The sequence below is a fragment of the Plecotus auritus genome, assembly GCF_963455305.1.
Source record: "Plecotus auritus genome assembly, chromosome: 3".
Taxonomy (NCBI): domain Eukaryota; kingdom Metazoa; phylum Chordata; class Mammalia; order Chiroptera; family Vespertilionidae; genus Plecotus; species Plecotus auritus.
Window position 1 is genome coordinate 202657596 of NC_137772.1, and position 23990 is coordinate 202681585.

Consider the following 23990-nt stretch of genomic DNA (forward strand, 5'->3'; position numbering starts at 1 on the left):
TCTTACAACTTTTTATATCTAAAATGCTACAAAATGCCTGCTGGTGTGGCTCATTGGTTGAGTGTCAACCTTTGAACCAGGAGGTCATGGTTTGATTCCTGGTCAGGGCACATGCCTGGGTTGCGGGCTTGATCCCCAGTGTGGGGCGTGTAGTAGTAGGTAGCTGATCAATGGTTCTCTCATCATTGATGTTTCTCTCTCTCTCTCCCTTTCTCTCTGAAACCAATAAAAATATATTTAAAAAATATAAATAAGATGCTGCAAAAATATTTTAAGACTGCTTCTATTTATTTACTATTTTTTGATAGTATTTATTCACTGATGCTGACTTGAAATTCAGTTTGTAAGAACAAATACATTTCTTCCCATTTACTTACATCTTTTTCTTTTTTTGTCCTAGCGGCCCCTTTGTTACTTTATGCAAACAGACGGGATTTACGATTGGTTGATGCTACAAATGGCAAAGAGAATGCTACAATTGTAGTTGGAGGCTTGGAAGATGCAGCTGCGGTGGACTTTGTGTTTGGTCATGGCTTGATATACTGGAGTGATGTCAGCGAAGAAGCCATTAAACGAACAGAGTTTAACAAAACTGAGAGTGTACAGAATGTTGTCGTTTCTGGATTATTATCTCCTGATGGGCTGGCATGCGATTGGCTTGGAGAAAAATTATACTGGACAGATTCTGAAACTAATCGGATTGAAGTTTCTAATCTAGATGGATCTTTACGAAAAGTTTTATTTTGGCAAGAGTTGGATCAACCTAGAGCTATTGCCTTAGATCCTTCAAGTGGGTAAGTTTTGTGTAATGTACAAAGGATATTGCATCTCCTCCTGATTTCTCTCCACTAGCATAGACCCCTCTCACCACAAAGAGAAGATAGAGCAAAAACCAAATGTTAAATTCTTTGGGCTTCTTTGTCACGTACACTTGAATGTGGGCATTTATGTTGTGTTTTTATAGTAAGGTGTTTCTGTAAGTAGTTTTGTGTTTCTCATATTGCAAAATTATAGTTCTTGGTTTTTCTTCTCCATTTATTTTTGTAATTATGAGAGGATAATTAGAAGGCAGAGAAGAAGGAATGAAGAATTAACAAAAGTAGTATTTGATAGCTCAAGATGATAGAAACATCTGCATCTTACAAGTTTTTTTATATACATAGTTATTTTTAATACTGGTATCTTTTATATTAAACTCTAAAGTATTATTTAATGTCAGTATTGAATGAAAAATAATAAGTTGTTAAATAATACATTTCCAGTTAACTAAATATATATCTATACTAATAAAACGGTAATGTGCTAATTAGACTTGTAGACCTTCCCAGAGACCTTCTGGACATCCTTCCTACAAAGCCATGGTGGCAGGGCCGAGGCAGAGGCAGTTAGGGGCGATCAGGACAGGAGGGGAGGGCAGTTGGGGACGAGCAGGCTGGCGGGGGGGAACAGTTGGGGGCTAGCAGGCTGGCAGTGGGGGCAGTTGGGGGCGAGCAGGCCGGCAGTGGAGGGCAGTTGGGGGTGATCAGGCCAGCGGGGGGCGGGCAGTTGGGGGTGAGCAGGCCGGCAGTGGGGGGCAGTTGGGGCAATCTGGGGGGCAGTTGGGGGTGATCAGGCCAGCAGGGGGCAGTTGGGGGTGATCAGGCTGGCAGGGGGGGCAATTGGAGGCAAGCAGGCTGGCAGAGGGGGCAGTTGGGGGTGAGAAGGCTGGCAAGGGGGGGCAGTTGGGGGCGAGCAGGCTGGCATGCAGAGTGGTTAGGGGCGATCAGGCAGGCAGGCGAGAGGTTAGGAGCCAGTGGTCCTGGATTGCGAGAGGGATGTCTGACTGCCTGTTTAGGCCTGGTCCTACAGGGATCGGGCCTAAACAGGCAGTCGGACATCCTCTGAGGGGTCCCCGATTGGAGAGGGTGCAGGCCGGGCTGAGGGACCACCCTCCCTCCCACCCCCTCTGTGCCTGAATTTTGTGCACCGGGCCACTAGTTTGCTATAAAGGTTTATTTTCAAATGAGAAGGGAAACTTAAAGCTGTGGGTAAATCCCATTAGAAAATGTGAACTGTGTCCCCACATGCTTCTTTGTTACTGTGCTTCAGTCCTGCCATATACCATTCCTTGATATTTCTGTGTTGAATACATTGTCATACCAGGGTCTGTCATGGCTAAGTATATATAACTATCTCAACATGAACCTGAAGTGAGTTACTAATAATTGATTAAAATCTAAAGATAACCTGTAAATAACTTTTAATATTTTGATTTTTTTTACTTTCAAGTATGTTAAAATGTTTTAAAACTCATTTATAAAAAGGAGGCTGTTATTATTATGTAATAAAACGAAACTTAGGGAAAATGAAAGAAAGGTTTATATGTGCTCCTTTGTCTTGATACCAGGTCTTATTTGGTGACAAAGGTTAAAGAAGGTACCTTGGAACATCAGCTACCTTCATGTAGGAAAATGAAAAGATTTGTTTGACTATAAAAGAAAACATGGGCAATAGTGTAGTGACATTTTAGGATAAAGGATTCTGGAAAACACAAATATATTTATACTAGTGGCCTGGTGCATGAAATTAGTGCTCATTAAGAGGGGATTAATTAGAGGAAATAATTTAATATTGCTGTTTGCCCTTTATAATAGAAGTGTCAGAGATGAAAGAAAATTAGTAAAATGTATATGAAAACCTTCCTCCTGTCAGAGTCTGGGGCTCACCATGGGACCCAGAGTCAAGTCCCCGCCCACCCACATGTGCCTCAAAATCACCTGAGACCCAAACCCGGCTGGCCCCCTTCCCATTGGGCTAGATCCAGACCTGGCCAGTCCCACCCTTGTCAAGCCCCACTGGGCAGGGGACGTAGCCTCAGGTCCCCTGGCCCGGCGCCAGGATGGGGGCGGGCGTGGCCTGAGGTCCCCCAGACCAGGGCGGGGGGCGTGCCTTGAGGTCCCCCATCAAGTTCCGCCAGGTGGGGGACACAGCCTGAGATCCCCTGTCAAGCCCTGCTGGGTGGGGGGCATGGCCTGAGGTCCCCTGTCAAGCCCCCACCGGCAGGGGGACACAGCCTCAGGTCCCCCGTCAAGCCCCACTGGCAGGGGGGTGCAGCCTCAGGTCCCCGGTCAAGCCCCGCTGGGTGGGGGCGTGGCCTGAGTTCCCCCGACCCAGCACTGGGGGTGCACCTTGAGGTCCCTTGTCAAGCCCTGCTGGGTGGGGAGCACGGCCTGAGGTCCCCTGTCAAGCCCCACCAGGCAGGGGGGTGCAGCCTCAGGTCCCCTGGCCTGGTGCTGGGGTGGGGGGCGCAGCCTGAAGTCCCCTGTCAAGCCCCACCTGGTGGGGGGCACGGCCTGAGGTTCACTGGACTGGCGCTGGGGTAGGGAGAGCAGCCTGAGGTCCCCTAGCCCAGCACCAGGACGGGAAGCGCACCTTGAGGTCCCCCGTCAAGCCCAGCTGGGGGGGGGGCGTGGTCTGAGGTCCCCCGGCTTGGTGCCAAGGTGGGAGGCATGGCCTGAGGTCCCCTGTCAAGCCCCACCAGATGGGGGGGTGCAGTCTGAGGTCCCCCGGCCTGGTGCCAGGGTGGGGGATGTGGCCTGAAGTCCCCTGTCAAGCCCCACCTGGTGGGGGGCACAGCCTGAGGTCCCCTGGCCTGGCACTGGGGCGGAGGGAGCGGCCTGAGGTCTCCTAGCCCAGCACCAGGACGGGAAGTGCACCTTGAGGTCCCCCGTCAAGCCCTGCCAGGTGGGGGGTGCAGCCTGAGGTCCCCAGGCCTGGCACCGGGGCAGGGGGCGAGGCCTGAGGTCCCCATCAAGCCCCGCCGGGTGGAGGGCATGGCCTAAGGTCCCCCAGCCTGGTGCCAAGGCAGGAGGTGCGGCCTGAGGTCCCCCAGCCTGATGCCAGGGCGGGGGGGGGGGGGGCGTGGCCTGAGGTCCCCTGTCAAGTCCCACGGGGTTGGGGGAGGGCATGTAGCCTCAGGTCCCTGCAGATTGCTCGTTAAGGCTTGGCCTCAGCTGTGGGTGCAGCCATCTTTGTGATGGAGTGATGGTCAGTTAGCATATTCCCTCTTTATTAGATAGGACCGTGGTCTGCAAACTGCGACTCGTGAGCCTCATGCGGCTCTTTGGCCCCTTGAGTGTGACTCTTCCACAAAATACCATGGCCTGGGCGAGTCTATTTTGAAGAAGTGGTGTTAGAAGAAGTTTAAGTTGAAAAAATTGGGCTCTCAAAAGAAATTTCAATCGTTGTACTGTTGATATTTGGCTCTGTTGACTAATGAGTTTGCTGACCACTGACTGATAGGATATACTTTATATAACATAAAAATTATATATATTTTAAATGGCTGTTAAATTACATGCGAAAGTCAGATGGTCATTTAACTTAATAAGGCATCAGAAAATATTTTTGTGACTCTTGTGGTAGGAAAAGAGTTGAGTATCTCAAGGAGAAGGTTGCAGCTGTTGGATGTGCAGTGAATTGTACTGATTTGACAAATTTGGTTGTTGAGAATTTGTGAGATATTTTTGAGAAATGGAATCTGTGTTTTGCCAATAAGGTTTGTCTCAGGTAGTGTTGAAATGTTTTTGAGGTTACTGCTTTGTAGAACACAGGGTTTTTTGGTGGTCATTGGGGGGTAATATTTTGATGAAAAGATAAATATTTTTTCTTTTTGACAAACTCAATCTTAGAACTGTGAGAGTGATGTTGGAAATTCACCCAAATATCTATTAAATGTTTAGTATGTTCAGAGCTCTGCTTTTTTGTACTCTTGTTGGAGAGAGAGGGATAATAACCTTTAAGGATTTACTATCTATTTAAGGACAGAAAACTTGGGAAAGAACTTTCCCTTCAAAATATGTTTGTCTACATTATGTAGTATGTATATGTAGAGGGGAAGAGTGTTAAAGGAATTAGAGGAGCCACAGAACTCTTAAAGAAGGTAGCTGGATAAAATATCTCGATTACCACAACTCTGGAGCAGCATTTGATAATTTCTATATGTGATAATGATTATGTGATAGTACATATTCAAGGGAGCTGAATTTATAGACAACTTTTGACTATTCAGGTTCTAATAATTTAATTAGTAAATTAATTATTATCATTTTATTCCCTAATGAGCTCTACTTCTGAATGGCAGGTCTGATCAATGTCTTAGCTGATGTCTCAGGAGGCAGCTGATCAATGATTCTCTCTCATTGATATTTTTATCTTTCTCTCTTTCTCCCTCTCCCTTCCTCTGTGAAATCAATAAAAAATATGTTAAAATTATATTTTAAACTCACGCATTTTAAAATACATTTTATCAAGCAGTCTTTCATGTTGATTTAGATTTGTGTTAAGGATTGTGATTTTAATGGAAAAGTAATTTTAGATTGAGTATATCACTTATTAAACAGAAGAAATGAGTTTTCCAGATTTATTTTTTTGGAAAAATAAAGTTTTCTTTCCAGAGAAAGTACATGAAAACAGTGCTGAGGAAAATGTAGGCTTTATTAGAGTTCCAGGATCCTGGGTTATGAGGTTCAGAAGAACTGACTGAGCTCTCTCAGATCAGCTTATGTAAAAGGAAGGCTGTTGAATGACTAGTATTGTTTGAGCCCTGGGAACTAGTGCAGACATCTGTGTGCTTTCTGATGTATGGAGTTCTTTGTATAATCCGTCCATTTAGCCTAGACTGAAGGATGATTTTTATTTCCCTCCCTAAATTTGGGCTCTATTAGTCTGAGATTTATTTTTCTTTTGACTGGCAGTGTACAATTCAGAATAAGGAAGAGGAAAATGTGTATAGAAATTGGTACAGAAATGAACAACCATAGTTACAGAAAGCTGTATTCTTTATTCCTGACATTATGGCTGCTCCTAATGATAGAGTTCCTTAATCTGTTTCACAATGACTGTACTAATCTTCGTGATGTTGAGGAACTGCTGTTTCATGTACAAATAAAACAGTCCCAAGGGTTTTTTGTTTTGTAAGGATCTGTTCATATTCCTGATCATTTTGGATATTTTTTAAAGAGTTAAATTTTAGTGATTCAGTCAGAAGTGAATTCCTACTGAACAGCTTAGACTAATATACAGCTGACCCTTGAACAATATAGGGGTTAGAGGCCCAACTCCCCAACCCCATGCAGTCAAATATGCAGATATAACTTTGGGCTCCCCAAAAAACTAACTACTAGCAGGCCTCTGTTGATGGGAAGCCTTACTGATAACATTAACAGTCAATTAACACATTTTATATGTTCTGTATTACAATAAAGTAAGCTAGAGGAAAGAAAATGTTATTAAGAAAATCATAAGAGAAAATATATTTATAGTATTTATTGAGACAAATCCTTACGTAAGTGGACCCATACAGTTCAGACTCATATTATTCAAGGGTCAACTGCATATTTTCAAAATACATTTTTATCGTTGCTAAGAATAATATTAAGAACACTAGAAGTTCTACTTTAAAAATCCTTGTAGACCTAACTTAAAGGAAAATGAATGGTTTATAATTTCCATCAATTATATACATATAATTGTCATATCTTGATTATTTTCTACTCTAGTATATCCCAGATGACTAAAATAGTTCCTGCCACATAGTAGGTATTCAATAAATATTTTTTTGAGGGCCTGGACTTGACGTTTTCTTTTATAATCCTATTAGTTTTCATTTAGTTAGGAGAGAAAGCATTTTTTAAGCAAATGTAAATGTTAGCATGAGCACTTATGATTTCTGAATTAAATTAAATCAAAGTATGGCTTTGATTACAATTGTTTACTTAAAAACAGAATCTTTACTTAAAAGATTTACTTTTTTCAACAGAAGTTATTAAGATCACATTTTGTAAAAACATAGTCACTGACTCCCGTTTTATGTCACATATAGTTCTGTTTTGAAAGATGTGCTGGTAATTGGGGAACCCTATTTTCTAACCATAAAATCTAGAACTGGTTCGGAATATTACAGATCTAACTAAATGCCTTCACTTTTGGCTGAAGAAACCAAGGCCTTTGGCCAAGATTAGATAGAGAAAGCCAGATTCTTAGTTGAGATTTTCTGATTCCATTTGTGGTGCTTTCTTCTTCATGAAAAAAGTATCTTGCTGAAGCTACGTTTTTTGTTGTCATTGTTTTTGCAAATGATTTATTTTAAAGATGCAGCATTATAGCTTTATTTAAAGGAGGATTTTATAAATTCTGTATTTTTAGATTTATTCACTGTACCAATTTCTTACTTGGCCATTACTTTTTACACTTAATCCATTTGGGTTCAGCTTCCTTCTGCTTGAGGTATATTTTTTAATATTTTTTGCAGCAAATAATGGTAAACCCATGGTCTTCATCTAAAAATGTATATATTTTGCCTTCATTCTTGAAATGATGATTGATTATAGAATTATAAGTGACATTTTTCTAAGTTCTTTGAAGGTATTATGACTTTAATTGTTTTAATAAGCCTACTATTTTCTAATTATTGTTGCTTTGTAAGGTTCCCCCCGCCCCCCCTCCCCCGCTTATTTAAAAGCAGCCCTTAACTTTTTATATTTTTCAGCTTTGCCTAACAGTGTCTAGATGTGGCTATATAGTTTTTTATCTTGCGTATAACCCATGTTTCTAGAAGTGTAATAATTATTTTTATTTAATTCTAGAAAATTATTATCCATTATTTCTTACTTTCCCTTCATTTTTTGGGTCTCCTTTGAAATGCTTGTTTGAGGTATGATTTTCCGCTCCATACCTCTTAATTTTGCTTTTATATTATCTACTAGAGGCCCGGTGCACGAAATTCGTGCACGGGGGTGTGTGTCCCTCAGCCCAGCCTGCACCCTCTCCAATCTGGGATCCCTCTCACAATCCAGGACTGCTGGCTCCCAACTGCTTGCCTGCCTGCCTTCCTGATTGCCCCTAACTGCTTCTGCCTGCCAGCCTGATCACCCCTTAACCACTCCCCTGCCAGCCTGTTTGCCCCTAACTGCCTTCCCCTGTAGGCCTGGTCACCCCTAACTGCCCTCCCCTGCAGTCCTGGTCACCCCTAACTGCCCTCCCCTGCAGGCCTGGTACCCCCCCAACTACTCTCCCCTGCAGGCCTGACTCCCCCCCAACTGCCCTTCCCTGCAGACCCAGTCACCCCCAACTTCCCTCCTCTGCTGGCTGGGTCACCCCTAACTGTCCTCCCCTGCAGGCTTGATCGCCCACAACTGCCCTCCCTTGCAGGTCTGGTTCCACCCAACTGCCCTCCCCTGCTGGCCTGATCGCCCACAGCTGCCCTCCCTTGCAGGCCTGGTTCTTCCCAACTGCCCTCCCCTGCTGGCCATCTTGTGTCCACATGGGGGCAGGATCTTTGACCACATGGGGGCAGCCATCTTGTGTGTTGGAGTGATGGTCAATCTGCATATTACTCGTTTATTAGATAGGATAGAGGCCCGGTGCACGGGTGGGGGCCAGCTGGTTTGTCCTGAAGGGTGTCCCGGATCAGGGTGGGGGTTCCCTTGGGGCGTGGGGCAGCCTGGGCGAGGGGCCTGTGGTGGTTTGCAGGCCAGCCACACCCCCTGGCGACCCAAGCAGAGGCCCTGGTATCTGGGATTTATTTATCTTCTACAATTGAAACTTTGTAGCCTGGAGTGGAGCCAAGCCTTCTGCTTGCTCCGTGGTGGCAGCCATTTCTATTGGGATTTATGTATCTTCTATAATTGAAACTTTGTAGCCTTAAGCGAGGCCTGGGCCGGCCAGGGTGTGCGGAAAGCTTGGCTTCCTCCATCACCAGGGGCAACGCTAGCCTCCTGCTCTTTCCAACTCCGTGGCTGCTGCCATTTCTGTTTGGGTTTATGTATCTTCTATCATTGAAACTTTGTAGCCTTGAGTGGAGGCCTAGGCCAGCAAGGGCAGGCGGAAAGCTTGGCTTCCTCCATTGCCGGGGAAACCCAAGCCTCCCTCCTCCTCCTCTCTGTGGCTGTAGCCATCTTGGTTGGGTTTATTTGCATATTCGCTCCTGATTGGCTGGTGGGTGTGGCTTGTGGGTGTAGTGGAGTGATGGTCAATTTGTATATTACTGTTTTATTAGATAGGGTATCTTTATCTATCTGAATTACTTTTTGATTAACTTCTGTATCTGCCTTCCATATAATGAATTCTTTCTTTAGCTGTGCCTGATAATGAACCCATTGAGTTTTTAATATTATTGACTGTATTTTGCTTTTCTAGAAGTTCTTTATGCTCCTCATTTAAAAGAATTATGAGAAAATGTCAACCTACATAAAAGTAGAAAATAGTGTATCAATAATTTTAAACCTATAAAAGAGTTTCAAAAATAATAGAGTTTATAACCTTCACTCAGCTTCCCATAATATTGTCATTTTATATAACCGTAGAACAGTTACCTAGACCAGGAAATTAATGCTGATGCAATGCTGTTAATCCGTAGACCATATTTGAATTTTTCAAGTTCCTCTCTAGTGTTCTTTTTCTGGTCCAGAATCCCAGGTTGCATTTTGTTGTTATCTCCTTAGTCTTTTTTAATCTTGGATATTTTAGCAGTCTTTGTCTTCATAACCTTGACTTTTGTAAGATTGCTGGCCAGTCATTTTGTAGAATTGGATTTGTCTGATGTTTTCTCATGATTAGATTAAGGTTATACATTTTTACAAGAATAGCACAGAAAGGATGCTTTGCTCTTCTTAGGTCAATCAGCAGGTACATGATGTGGATACTGGTGATATTACATTTGATCACTTGCTTATGGTGTTGTTTGCCAGGGTTTTTTGTGTGCATTTTTTTAACTGCATTTACTAATTTTTCCCCTTGTAATAAGTATTCAAAGCTATGCAGTTAACCCTGTTTCTCATGCTTTATCCACTAGTATTAGCATTCTTTGATTTTTTTTGCTTCCAATAATTGTTACTGTGGTGTTGGCCAAATGGTTATTTTTTCTAGTTCCATTCTTTCCTCTTGTATGCATTATTAATTAGAATTCTGCCTTAAGGAAGAATTGTCCTGTCTCTCCCACAGTTAATTAATATTAGTATGTACTCATGGACATTTACTTTATTCTATAGGTTATAATCTATTACTGTTACTTACATTAGTATGGACTCTTAGGCATTTATTTTATTCTATTTATAATAATAAAAGCATAATATGCTAATTAGACCGGACAGCTGAACAACCTTCTGGATGTCATTCCGGATGTCCTTCTCGACGAAGCCGAGGCAGAGGCAGTTAAGGGCAATCAGGCAGGCAGGTGAGCAGTTAGGGGCGATCAGGCAGGCAGGCGTGCGGTTAGGGGTGATCAGGCAGGCAGGGGAGCGGTTGAGGGCGATCAGGCAGGCAGGCGAGCAGTTAGGGGTGATCAGGCAGGCGGGCGAATGGTTAGGGGCAATCAGGCAGGAATGCAGAGTGGTTAGGGACGATCAGGCAGGCAGGCAGGCTGGCTAGCGGTTAGGAGCCAGTGGTCCCAGATTGGATGTCCGACTGCGGGATAGGGCCTAAACTGGCAGTCCAACATCCCCCGAGGGATCCCAGATTGTGAGAGGGTGCAGGCCGGGCTGAGGGATCCCCCCTCCCATGTACAAATTTCGTGTACTGGGCCTCTAGTAGGTTATAATCCATTACTGTTTCTTGCTCATATTGTCCCAGATATTGGCCATGAGGAGTGCCTTCATATTTGTTCCTGTGTCCCTCATCATATTTTAAGCACTTTTTTACTGTCTGGTAGCACAAGATGTTCCAAACTTATCTTGTCCTTTTATTGCCTCACCCTTGGAATCAAATGGTATTTAGAAACTAAGATCTGGAAGCTAGGTGTGTTTATTGCTGACTTTTCTTTGCCTTTAAATCCTCTCAGTGGGCAGAGTTAGGAAGTGCACAGATATACACATACAGTTATATATTTATGTTTGGTCAATATCAACATATAAAAAAATGAGTTTATGTTAATATCTCTAATTCCAATCCACCACCACCAATTTACATTATTATAGCCTTTTCTCTTTCCTTTTTTGTTATTCCATTCTATGATAGTGAAAAACTAGTTCTTGTTATTATCCACGATATGTTTTCTTTCTTTTTTCAGTCCTCACTCGAGGATATGTTTATTGACCTGAGAGAGAGAGGGAGGGAGGCAGCAGGAAGAGAAAGGGCATGGTGGTGGTGGTGGGGGAGATGTGAGAGAGAAACATCAATTAGCTGCCTTCTGTACGTGTCCCGACTGGGGATTGAACCCACAACGTAGGTATGTGCCCTGACTGAAAATTGAACCCACAATCTTTTGTTTTATGGGATTATACTCCAACTAACTGAGCCACCCAGCCAGGGCCACAGTATATTTTCTTATTTGCTCAATCCTGGGGATTTCAGAATTGCTAACATATATTCTTGTGAGAAATAATTGTACTGTTTAGAATTCAATAGTATGAAAGTACTGCCAATAGAGTCAAAGTACTGTCTTTCAGATTTATTTAGGTAATTTCTTTTCTTTCCCACTCATTGTAGTGTGGCTGTTATTCTTTTGTAATGCATTTATTACTTAATGTATTTTATTTAGAATATCCCCCTGTATCCCAGTAATGTCTTCCTAAACTTTTCTCTTAAATATATTTTTATTGATTTCAGAGAGGAAGAGAGAGGGAGAAAGAGATAGAAACATCAATGATGAGAGAGAATCATCAATTGGCTGCCTCCTGCAAGCCCCACACTAGGGATCGAGCTCCAAACCCAGGCATGTGCCCTAACTAGGAATCGAACTGTGACCCCCTGGTTCATAGACGACACTCAACCACTGTGCCATACTGGCTAGGCTTGATTTTTTATTTTATTATAGCGAGAAAAACGGAGAAAAAGAGGAAGAGAGAGAAACATCGATGTGATGGGAGAGAAACATTGTTTGGTTGCCTCCCGTATGCTCCCCAACAGGGGACTGACTGAACCCTCAATCTGGCCATGTGCCCTGACTGGGAATAGAACCGGCTATCTTTTGGTGCACGGGATGATGCTCAACCAACTGAGCCACAATGGGCAAGCTTGTGTATTTCATCTTTTCTGTGTTTTAATCACGTTAAATATTTACACACTGTATGGGATTGTTCAGTTTTCTGAAGTTCTTAGAAATCCACCTCTGTTCTTTTTTATATTTGCTGATTCTTGCTTAATGCAAACTATTTCCTTAGATGTTTTCTAGTTTTGGATTATGAGCTGATCTTCTGAGGGGTTGTCTGTGAGAATTCTGAGTGGCTTGATGTGGAGCATATTTCTCCAGAGAGATTTGGGTTTGCTTTTGCCATCCACCCTAGAGGTGTTTCCAGGGACCACATTATTATTATTATCATTATTATTATTATTATTATTATTATTATTTTAATTGAAGTGTAATTTGTATATAGTAAAATGTACAGATCTTCAGTGTGCAGTTTTGACAAATGTGTACACCTTATCACCCTCTTCAAGCGGAGATTAATTTTTATATTTATTTTGGAGTTGGGAGTTCCTGTACTATGTAGGTGGGATAAATTTAAACTCTAAACTTACGTGGTTACAAAGTCTTGGGTGATTTTCGTCAACTTTTCAGAACCTAGACCAAGACAGAAAAGCTTCTTTGTCTCCCACTTGTCAGTGGCAGATTTTTCTACTTTCTTGTTCTGTGAAGGTTTGTGCTTTGTGCAAGAATGTTACTTGTAATGCTTGTTACTTATAGTGCTTGTTGTGTCAAGGCCTTCTTTTCTTCTATGCTTTGCCACTGAAATAGAAGCCCCTCAATTTCTGAGATGGGAAAATCCTACAGGGTTACTGTAGCATAAGCATGTGCTGCTTTTTACTTCTTGAGAATTCCTCCACTTTCTTGATATCTTAGTTCTACATTTAAAGGAGTATTTATTTTTTGTGTATATGTATGTCTTTGTTCATTTGGCCTGCTATAACGAAATACCACAGCCTGAGTAGCTTTTAATAAGAGAAACTTATTGCTCACAGTTCTGTAGCTAGGAAGTCTAAGATCAAGGTACCAGCCTAGTCCCCTTCTAGGGAGGGACTTGACTGGTTCATAGCTGGTGTCTTCTTGCTGTGTTCTCACCTGATGAAAGGGCCTACAGGTCTCTCTGGAGCCTCTTTTTAAAAGCACTGATCCCATTCATGAGGCCCCTGCTCTCAACTGAATACCTCCCAAAGGCCCCACACCCTAATACTATCGTTTTTAAGGCTTAGGATTTCAATATGAATTTGAGGAGACACATTCAGGTCATAACAATATATAAATCAAAAAGATTAACCAGTGGTTCTAGGTGTTTTGTAAAAGGAGGGTTTTCTGGTTATCTTCTTTCCAAATTACCAGAAATACTAAATGTAACTTTTATGTTTTTAAATATTACCTTTTCTGATTGGGGATATATGTGCATGATAGTTGGATATTATTCATGCTTATGAATTTGAGTATTAATGATTTCTTTAAATTAAAGGATTATTTAAATAGCTTCAAGGACTATGAAGTGATTTATGATCTAGTATAGTTCACTTAGCTTTTATGACTCAATTCCAAATGTTGTCTTAATTAGCCACCTTTGTGTCTAATTACATCTTGTAAAGGGTGAAAATTTATTCCTTCAGTTTAGATTTATTGAAACTGAATATTTCTGAATATTTTTATTAGGGAAATTAGATTCATATTGAGTGTACATATTAGATTAGGGTTTTGTGAATATTTTGGAAATTTTATTTTTTAATTACCTAATAGTAGAAATGCTTTGGATTGTAATAAATTTGCATAAAATGACTATTATCTAATCTAATTGTCAATTGAAATGTTTTTATTTTTCTGACATAAGAAATTTTGACATCTTGAAAAAATGTTTCCTTTACTTACTTTAATTCCTAGTTAAAATGAAGCCTATCTTTTACTCTTCACTTTATTTAAAAGTTATTTTCCAGAAAGCATTGCAAATGGATATTAGACCAGGTACATCAATAAAATTATATGTATGAAAATTAGTGAACAGCATACAACAGTCTGGTACTGGTTTTCATGATTTTAGATGAAGAGCAGATGTACATATTATTTCAAAGTGGAGTTGTAGCCACATATATTTAATTTTTCAGTATCAAGTAAATATGTTTATCTTTTCTTAATTAAAAGTCAAAATAGAACCCATTCAAGCCATAGTAAATTAGGCTCCAAATAGACTACATAATTGGAAAGTTAGTAATAATCATTGCTGAAGAGAGATTTTTATTTTCTATATAAGTCTGTAGCCTGGCTGTTGAGAAGCCATGGAAGTTATTTATCAGACACTTGCTTTTCCTAAAGGATACTAGAATTGGCTTTTAAATAGGATGCTGGTAAAAAATAAAAGGACAACCTTTGCAGAATATATTATACAGATAGTTGAATTTAGTAACTTTATTAAGTACTTTTTGGTAACCAAAATTTCTAAGTTAGGTTAACTGCCCAAACAAAAACAAAACAACTAAGCCAAACCAAACCTACTTCTTAATATGTGTGCTCCAGTTATTATTATTATTTTGAAAGAGTCCAAAATAAAAGTGTAGTCAAAGAGTTTATAAAACTTAGTCTAATTTTTAGGTATCTGGGTTACAAGGGAGGTTTTCAAGCTTTTTAATAATAGAAAATGTTTATGTCATATTCTAGCAAAGAATTCAGAGAATGTATTTTCCTCAGGAATTTTCTTTTTTCCTGCATCCTGAAGTCTCTATTCTGCTAGTAGCAGTCTAATGTCTTCTGTTAGTTGATCTTTTAAAAAAAAGTTTATATGATTCTGTTATTGGCTAATGCCCATAATCCTTACCTCCTTTAAAAGTAGCAGCCCCTAAATATTGCACCTTATTAAGTAAATCTGACACCTTTATGTTATTCAAGCTCTTTTTTTTTATTAGGTGCCCTTTACTGTATCAACTTGATTTCTTCAGATTTTCTTACAGAGCTTAACAGTTACAGGCAGAGTCTCTATATCTGATATACGTATACAGGGTGTCCCAACAGTTGAGAACTGTTGAATGAAAATGAAATATATCTTAATAAACACTGTCTTTATAATTATTCAAAGTGTATGTATACATTTTTAGGTATTTTAGTATTTTAGTGATGGAAATGGCCTTTCCTCACTTCTTCAATGTAGATATAACTCTTTTTAAAGCTTCTTTTTAAAAAATATGTTTTTATTGATTTCTGAGAGAGGGAGAGGGTGAGAGAGAGAGAAACATCAGTGACAGAGAAATATTGATTGCCTGACTCCTGCACATCCCCTATTGGGGATTGAGCCCATAAACCGGGCATGTGCCCTGACTGGGAATTGAATCAGTGACCTCTTCGTGCGTGGGTCGACGCTCAACCACAGAGCCACATTGGTCGGGCTGTAGATATAACTCTTGATGATTTATTTGACATTGACACCATGATGCTTTCTGTTGGCAGCTCTACTCTAATTGTGTAAAGTTTCTGGAAATTTTGAAGTCACATAAGAATTTTGAAAATGAAAAACAAAAACTTCTAAAGGATCCAATTTAAAAAATTATGTGTAATAGATTGATGTGAAAATTGTAAAGTTAAAAAAGATTTTTTTTTTTTTGCATTGAAATCTGAATACATGAAGCACGGGTAAAGAATAATATGATATTAGCTAGAAGGACTTCATGTAACATATATAGTCAAGAATCTTAATTTTGAAGGATGAGTTCCAGGCATATTCATAGTTTTTAACTTGGATTGGGGCAGGCATCCAGGGAATAGAATCTATATGCTCCTAGATCTCATTTATATTCCTGGTCTTAGTCTGGTTCCCTGAACTGTTGATATTGGATGTAACAATACTGTTATTTATTACAATAAACTATTTATAGCAAACAGATACTGTTTAGACAAGACAAATTTTGTTTAAAAATCCTTACAGTGAGACTGAGCTAAGTGAATCTGTATCACTTTAGTTTATATAAGGGAAGACCAATGTAGAAGTGTAAGCAGTAAAATCCTATCTTGTATAATCCCATATAATAAAAGCCTAATATGCTAAGTGTCCAGTCGTCCGTTTAACCAAAGCCTTATATGCTAATGATATGCTAAGGCTGCTCAACTGCTCGCTGTGATGTGCACTGACCACCAGGGGGCAGATGCTCTGACCAGTAGGTTAGCTTGCTGCTGGGGTCCAGCTGATGAGGACTGAGCGTGATGGTCCAGACATGCCCTGGAGCCCTCCCATGGTCCCTTCCCGGCTGGCCAACCTCCCGCATCCCTCCCCGGCCCAAATCGTGCACCGGTGGGGTCCCTCACCCGGCGGCCTGGCCTGCACCCTCTCGCAATCTGGGACCCCTCCACTGAATGTGGAGAGCGGGATTCAGCCCGATCCTGCAGGCCAGTCTAGTAAATTCCTAATTGTCTTTTAAAGCTTCTATTAGTTTACTAATGATAGAAGTATAAGTGAAATTCTTAGAACTTGGTTGTAAAATAAGGTTTGAAATCTTTTTGTTTTTTTTTTTACATAACTATTTTTTCTTTGACGCCTAATCATGAGAATACAACTGTTAGTAATTGGAAAACAAAAGTTTTCTGAAATGAGATTGTGAAAAAAGTGATCTGTACGTGGAGATAAGCCTACAAAGATGTACACTAAAGAAGACTTTGAAAATGCATAATATTTGCCTGCAGAATGAGTGGTAAAATTGTTTAAGATGTTTTATATGTAGAAGATGAGAAGCATCATTAAAGAAAGCAGTGTACATTTGTCAGAACCAATCAATATAACTTTACAGCAGAAAGTGAAACTTAATGTATGAAAATTAAAAAAAAAAATTGGGTCCTGGCTAGTGTGGCTCCGTTTGTTAGAGTCCAGGGCATCCAAGGGTCTCAGGTTCAATTCCCAGTCAGGGCATGTACCCAGGCTGTGGGTTAGATCCCCTGTCGGAGCATATGGGAGGCAACAGATCGATGTTTCTCTGTCTCGAGCTATCTCTCTCTCTTTCTAAAAAAAATAAATTAAAAAATTAGGAGGTTGGAAGACCCCGAGATGGAATGTAGAATGAGACAGACAGAATAATCTAATTCTATTAGAAATGTATGAAAAATCTCACTGAAGAGAATGGGGAATGAAAAGTGCTGACCTAAGTAACTTTAGAAATGCATGGAACCTGTGAGACTAAAGGAAAAGGAACTGTGAGACTAAAGAAAAAGCAGTGTACTCTAGTTGATAGTATTGCTTCCCATAAGTGCAGTTAACAATTCTGATTCTATACTAGAATTAAACAGTTAATTAAAATAGATGGTAGGTGGTGGGAACCAGGTTTCTCACTATTGGAGTAGGAAGTTGTAAATAAGCAACTTGTTTGAGGCTAGAATGATCCATGTGATAGTGATTTAGAATTAGAGACATCAATGTGAGCTTATGTTTAATCTAATATAGATAGAGTATATATTTTAAAGGAGTTTAATTCATTAACTTCAAAACAATAAAAAATAAACATTTTAGCCTGGGATTAATACACAGTTCTTTGTAATTAAGGTAGGAGTAGTAGAAAAATATATTACAGTTAATATTTTCAACATTTGCTTTAAAAAGTATTGTGGAATCTGTCAGATCTTACAGAATGGGGGAGAGTCCTAAATCCAAATCCCTGTGTATTACCAATCCTATTTTTTAATGACGTTTGCTATGAGGGAGATTTGCATTGATATAAACAAATGCAAATCCCTTGATCCTAGAGTAATGATTGTATTTTGCAGTATTTGTAATTTTATTTAAATTATTGTTAAATATATGCTCTGTCCTCTCTCATTCCCAAGGGCAGTCATAGCAACAGAATTTCAGCATAGCTGACTGGTACTTGTATCTAATTTTCCGTTAAATACAGGACTTGTAGAATGGCCATTTCCAAGTCATTCTGGGAGGCTGAGATTCATGACTATAACATACATATAAAGGTTATTTCTTTATATCAAATAATTAGGAAAATATTCTTAAAAACCTTGGAGCACCTTTATAATTTTTATTATACTTAATGAATGGTTTGGTACTTATCATATTCTCTGGGAGAATGATTTAAAGTATTTTATTTTGGTGTTGGACTGTGTCAGTTATAATTTTGGGTTCAGCAAATAGTCACAGTATAATTGAGATTTAATTGATGGTTTTTCTGAATTGATCTGGGAGCAATTTGCCAAGTGCATTATAGATTTATTCTAGAAATACTGTAGTGTTTTCTAGAGTTGTGTATACTACTTCTATTACTATGTATTTACCATGTATTTTCTGATGTTGCAAAGACATGTCTATAAGGAACAATATACTTTTTTTAAAAATTCTCTGTTACAATGCAGATTCTTATTTAGCAGTTCTAGGATGGTGCCTGAGATTTTGCTGAGGCATTGGTCCATGGACCACATTTTGTAGTCAGGCTTTAGAGCAAGGGGTGGGCAAATATTTTCTATAAAGGCTCAGACAGTAAATATTTTAGTCTTTGTGGGCCACATACAGTCTCTGTTGCATGTTATTTTTTTCTTTTTCTTTTTTTACAGCGCTTTAAAAATGTAAAAATTATTCTTAGTTCATGGACCCATACTAAAACAAGGAATAGATCAGACTTGACCTCCTGGCCATAGTTTGTGTATGCCTGTTAGAGAAAGGTGTACACATTTGTTGGTTGATAGAAACACAGTTCTATAATTGGTTTTTGTCATGACTTTTCAGCATTTCAGGATCATCTTTTTTTGTTTTTTAGCTGTTAATGAGATGAATTATTGCTAATGGTTCAGAAGCTTTTTGTTAATTGCTTATAAACGTTTTTTTTTTTTTATTTTGAGGCGTAATTCTACATATTGTAAATTTCACCCTCTTTAATGTATGAATTTTGATAAATGCTGGATCCTAGTTTAAATGGTAAGGACAGATTTTAATCAGTAATATATTATTGCTGTTATGCCCAGATTTCGTGATTCCCAAAGACCACGAGGGAGCCGAGTCCGATGCAAAAGCAAAGAGCCTTTTAATCGAGCTAGCTCGAGCTCAGTCCCACACACACACACACCGGCGCAGCTGCGAGGTGGAGAGAGAGAGAGAGTCAGCCCCCAAACGCGCTGATTTATAGGGGGCCTGGGAGAGGTAGGAGGGGTGAGGTAGTGTGGTCTCTGCTGATTGGTCGGGATCAGGTTGCACATGGGGCAGGGTGCGGCTTACCTTCCCCTTGCATTTCTATTGGCTAATCCAAAAGTGTGGGTTGGGCTCTTGAAGAGGTTCTAGGGCAGGAACCTGACTCCAGGAGGTGGAGGACATAGAACAAAAGGAACATGGAGTCTCCCCGCCCTTTCATTCCCCCCTTGTCTTGAAACTTACAGGCCCAATCATGGGTCGGTTTGTATTTCTACTGGACAACATTCCTGGGTCACGAGGGTACACCACCCCAAATTCCCTGTACTGATAAAATCGGAGTCCCCAAGTCTTCCTTCCCCCTCCAGCATCAGGCAGGTCGAGCACGCTGTAGCTTGAGCTTGAGCGGGTTGCATTGATCTCGATCGATGCTCCATTTGGTGACGATGTCTTCCTGGATCACAGATGGGTCCGCTGACCGGACGTGAGTGTGATGGACCCAGGTTGCGACGCCGTCTACCTTGAGAGCGGTGGGGGTCGTCAGCACCACGACATAGGGACCCTTCCATCGTGGCTCAAGGGTCTCCCGGCGGTGTCTCTTGACATAGACCCAGTCCCCGGGCTTATGCTGATGAGGAGTCGGGGCTGGGCCGGTCTCGTAGATAGCGCGGAGGCGTGGCCAAATGTCTTCGTGCGCCCTCTGGAGCCCTCTCAAGGAAAGAAACAGTTCTTGACTTTCAAATTCTGTAAGAAATTCGGCTTTAAGGTTAGGGATAATAGGGGGTGGCCGACCAAACATGATCTCATAAGGAGTAAAACCCAGGGTGTAGGGAGAGTTCCTAACCCGGTAAAGGGCATATGGAAGGAGAGCCACCCAGTCCCCGCCAGTCTCCATGGTCAATTTGGTAAGGGTCTCTTTTAGAGTTCTATTCATCCTTTCTACTTGCCCTGAGCTTTGGGGCCTATAAGCACAATGCAATTTCCAATTTGCCCCAGTGGCCTTGGCCACTGCCTGCGTTACCTGCGAGACAAAAGCTGGTCCATTGTCTGACCCTATCTCAGCGGGAAAACCATACCTGGGCAACATGTCTTCTAGCAGCTTCTTAGCTACCATCTGAGCTGTTTCATGCTTAGTTGGATATGCTTCTACCCATCCAGAGAAGGTATCTACAAATACTAAAAGATATTTATAGCCATACTTTCCTGGTTTAACCTCAGTGAAGTCGACCTCCCATTGTGCCCCAGGCTTGGTTCCTCGAACCCTGGTTCCTTTTTCACTCGGCCGGATTCTCGCATTTGTGAGTTGACAGGTCTTGCAAGCAGATACAACCTGCTCTATTTTAACGTCCTGCTGGTGGATCTTAATTCTGGCGTGTCGGATTAAGTCCTTTAATTTACGTGCCCCCAGGTGAGTGGACCGGTGCATGTGTTTTATCATGGAGACTCCAAGCTGGTCTGGCAGTATGAGCTCCCCTTGTGGTGTATACCACCACCCCTTCTCCTCCTTTGCTTGGGGAAGCTTCCTAATACGCTGTAACTCCTCCAGGGAATATCCTGGATGAACTGGCAGAACTGGGTCTCCTGGGTCTGGGAGCTGTAAGGCCATGGTGGGGATTGGAGAAATGGCTACTGCCTTGGCCTCCTGGTCAGCCCTGCGGTTTCCTCTTGCCACTGGGTTGTCAGCCTTCTGGTGTCCTTGGCAGTGTATGATGGCCAGTTTGGCAGGGAGCCATAAGGCTGAGAGTAAGTCGAGTATCTCCTGTTTATTCTTTATAGTCCGCCCCTCTGCTGTTAGTAGCCCTCTCTCTTGGTAGATTGCCCCATGAACATGAGCAGTGGCGAATGCATACCGGCTGTCTGTGTAGATGTTGAGCCGCTTTCCAGCTCCCAGTGTCAGGGCCTTGGTGAGGGCCACAAGCTCTGCTCTCTGGGCTGACGTCCCGGGGGGTAGAGCCTCTGCCCATACAGTGTCCGTTTCAGTGACTACAGCCGCACCCGCATACCTGCTCCCGTCCCGTACGAAGCTGCTTCCATCGGTGAACCAGGTGACGTCTGCATCTGGAAGGGGCTGGTCAGTCAGGTCCTTCCGGAGCCCATGCACTTGCTCTAGGATTCCTGCACAATCATGTAGGGGAGCATCTAGGTCTGGGTCGGGCAGCAAGGTGGCAGGGTTGAGGGCCGCACTGGGATGAAACCGTACTCCTTTCTTTGCATATCTGAGCCTTCTTTGCAGAAGCCCGGTATCCAAGGGCCCCCAAGGAGGCCAGCAGGTCTCTTGTCCCCTCCTTGCAGTCCTCAGCTGTGTCTGCTGCAATCAGGATATCGTCCACATACTGAAGGAGAGTGAGGTTGGGGTGTGCTCTCCGGTACTCACCCAGGTCCTCATGCAGGGCCTCATCGAAGATGGTGGGCGAGTTCTTGAACCCCTGAGGCAACCGAGTCCACATCAGTTGTCCACTGTAACCCTCTTCCGGGTCATGCCATTCGAAAGCAAACAGGAATTGACTACGGGGAGCGAGCGGCAAACTGAAAAAGGCATCCTTCAAATCTAACACAGTATACCAGACACGGGAGGGTGCCAGAGAGCTTAAGAGAGTGTATGGGTTGGGGACCGTTGGATGTATGTCCATAACTCTTTTATTTACTTCTCGGAGGTCCTGTACCGGCCGGTAGTCATTCGTGTGGGGCTTCTTGACTGGCAGGAGGGGAGTGTTCCAGGCAGACTGGCAGGGGACCAGCACCCCTAGGCCCCTCAGTCTCCGAATGTGTGGCTGAATTCCCTTCCGGGCTTCCTGAGGCATGGGGTACTGTTTGATTCTCACAGGGCCTTCCCCTGGTTTTAACTCTACCAGGATTGGGGCCCTGTGGGCGGCGAGCCCCACTCCCCCTGTCTCCGCCCAAGCCGTGGGGAACTCCTGCAGCCATTCGTCTGTGCTGCCCTCTATTGGAGAGGCTTTTTGGTGAAGCCGGTACTCATCCTCCAGCCTTATGGTCAGGACCTGAATGGGGTGGCCCTTGCCATCAGTAACCTGAGGCCCCCCTTGTCTGAAAGTTATCTGAGCTCCAATCTTAGTGAGCAAGTCTCGTCCTAACAGTGGGTAGGGGCATTCTGGAATTACCATAAAAGAGTGGGATACCCAGCCCGTCCCTAAATCCACCGTTCTTCGGGTAGTCCATGAATACTGGCTCATACCAGTTGCCCCTTGTACCCAAGACTTCTTATTTGTTAATTTTCCTTGAGGCGTACAGAGGACCGAGTGTTGCGCTCCGGTGTCAACAAGGAAGTCAATGGGGGTCCCCTCCACTTTAAGAGTTACCCTGGGCTCGGGGAGGGGATCCGAACCCCGACTCCCCTAGTCACTCAGTTCATCTAGCTCCAGGACCTTCACTCGATCTGCTTCGCCTCCCTTTTTGCTGGCCCTTCTCGGGCACTCTTGTTTCCAGTGCCCTATCTCCCTACAGTAAGCACACTGATCTTTCTGCAGCTTCCGCCTCCCGCCCCGGGCGGTCCCCTTACCGTCCTCCTGGTTGCCGGCGAGTTGGCGGAGACGGCGGTTCCGTTCCTCGGAAGAGTCCGCGGTGGTGGCGAGCAGGATCTTAGCTAGGTCTCGGGTTTGTTTGCTGCTCGCAGCCGCCACAGCGTGAGCCTGCCTTTCTTCCGGGGGCTCCCTGTTATTATACACCTTCTCGGCTACCTCCAGTAGGTCCTTTAAACTCTTCTCCCCCAGCCTATCTACTTTTTGCAGTTTCTTTTTAATATCCGCAGCCGATTGGTTTACAAAGCTTATGATCACAGCTGCCTTGTTTTCAGGAGCTTCTGGATTCATGGGGGTGTAGGTGCGGTATGCCTCCATGATCCGTTCTAAAAAGACAGCTGGAGACTCATCCCTTTCCTGCTGAACACTCCCTACCTTGGCCAAATTAGTTGGCTTTCTAGCAGCCATTCGGAGACCCCCCATTAGAGTCTGGCGGTAGACCCGGAGCCTCTCCTTACCTTCTGCCGTGTTGAAATCCCATTCAGGCCTAGTTAAGGGAAAAGAGACATCTATCTGGACCGGGTTGGTTGTTGGGTTCCCGTCCACGCCTGGAACCACTTTCCGGGCCTCATTGAGGATTCTTTCCCTCTCCTCAGTTGTGAACAGGACCTGTAGAAGCTGTTGGCAGTCATCCCACGTGGGCTGGTGGGTGAAAAGGACAGAATCTAACAGATCAATAAGCCCTGCTGGCTTCTCAGAGAACTTAGGATTCTGAGCCTTCCAGTTGTAAAGGTCACTAGTGGCAAAAGGCCAATAGTGATGGAGTTGATTGCCATCCGCATCTGGGGGCCCCGCGGCTCGTAAAGGTAGGGCTTTAATAGTGGAGTCAGGGGCTGTGACAGACAGTTCCCTCTGAGCCCTTTGTCTAGTAAGAGGCGGGCTTCCCACTGGAACCGCAGCTGCTTCCGGAACTCTGCCCCCAGACGCTCCCGGAACTCCACCCCCAGACGCTCCCCTTTGCTTGGGAGCATCGCCCCCCTGTGAACTTCTAGGGGGCTGATATGAGGGAGGAAAGATTAGTTCCTCTTCAGTTCCCCCCTGAAAGACAGGGTAGAGGGGAGCTGAAGGCGGGATGAGGTCCTTCTTCTTCACCTTCTCCGTTTCCTGCAAAGCAAGTATGGGTTTCAGCTCCAGGGAGCGCGGGGACAGAAAGGGCTTAAGCCAGGAGGGTGGATCTTCCACGAGGTCCTGCCAAATAATAATGTAAGGGAGTTGATCAGGATGTCCCTTCTTGGGCTGAGAGATGATGTCCCTCACCCGGTGGATGGTGGGGAGGTCGAAGGTCCCCTCCGGCGGCCACCCAACACTAAAAGTCGGCCATTCCCTAGAACAAAAAGTTTGCCACTGGCCCTTCCGGACCTCTACACTGAGGTTGCTAGCTCTTCCCTTAACCTCTTTGAAATGATCA

The 23990-nt window shown here is 42.9% G+C and overlaps 1 protein-coding gene across 2 annotated transcripts in view; it reads left to right on the forward strand.

The window, feature by feature from the left end:
* The window catches only part of LRP6 (LDL receptor related protein 6), a 149320-nt gene that overhangs the window by 24611 nt on the left and 100719 nt on the right, over positions 1–23990 (forward strand). For both annotated transcript variants that reach the window (XM_080661452.1, XM_080661453.1), the window contains exon 2: positions 401–794. In XM_080661452.1, the coding sequence (XP_080517578.1) occupies positions 401–794 (394 nt within the window). The remainder of the gene's footprint in view (positions 1–400; positions 795–23990) is intronic.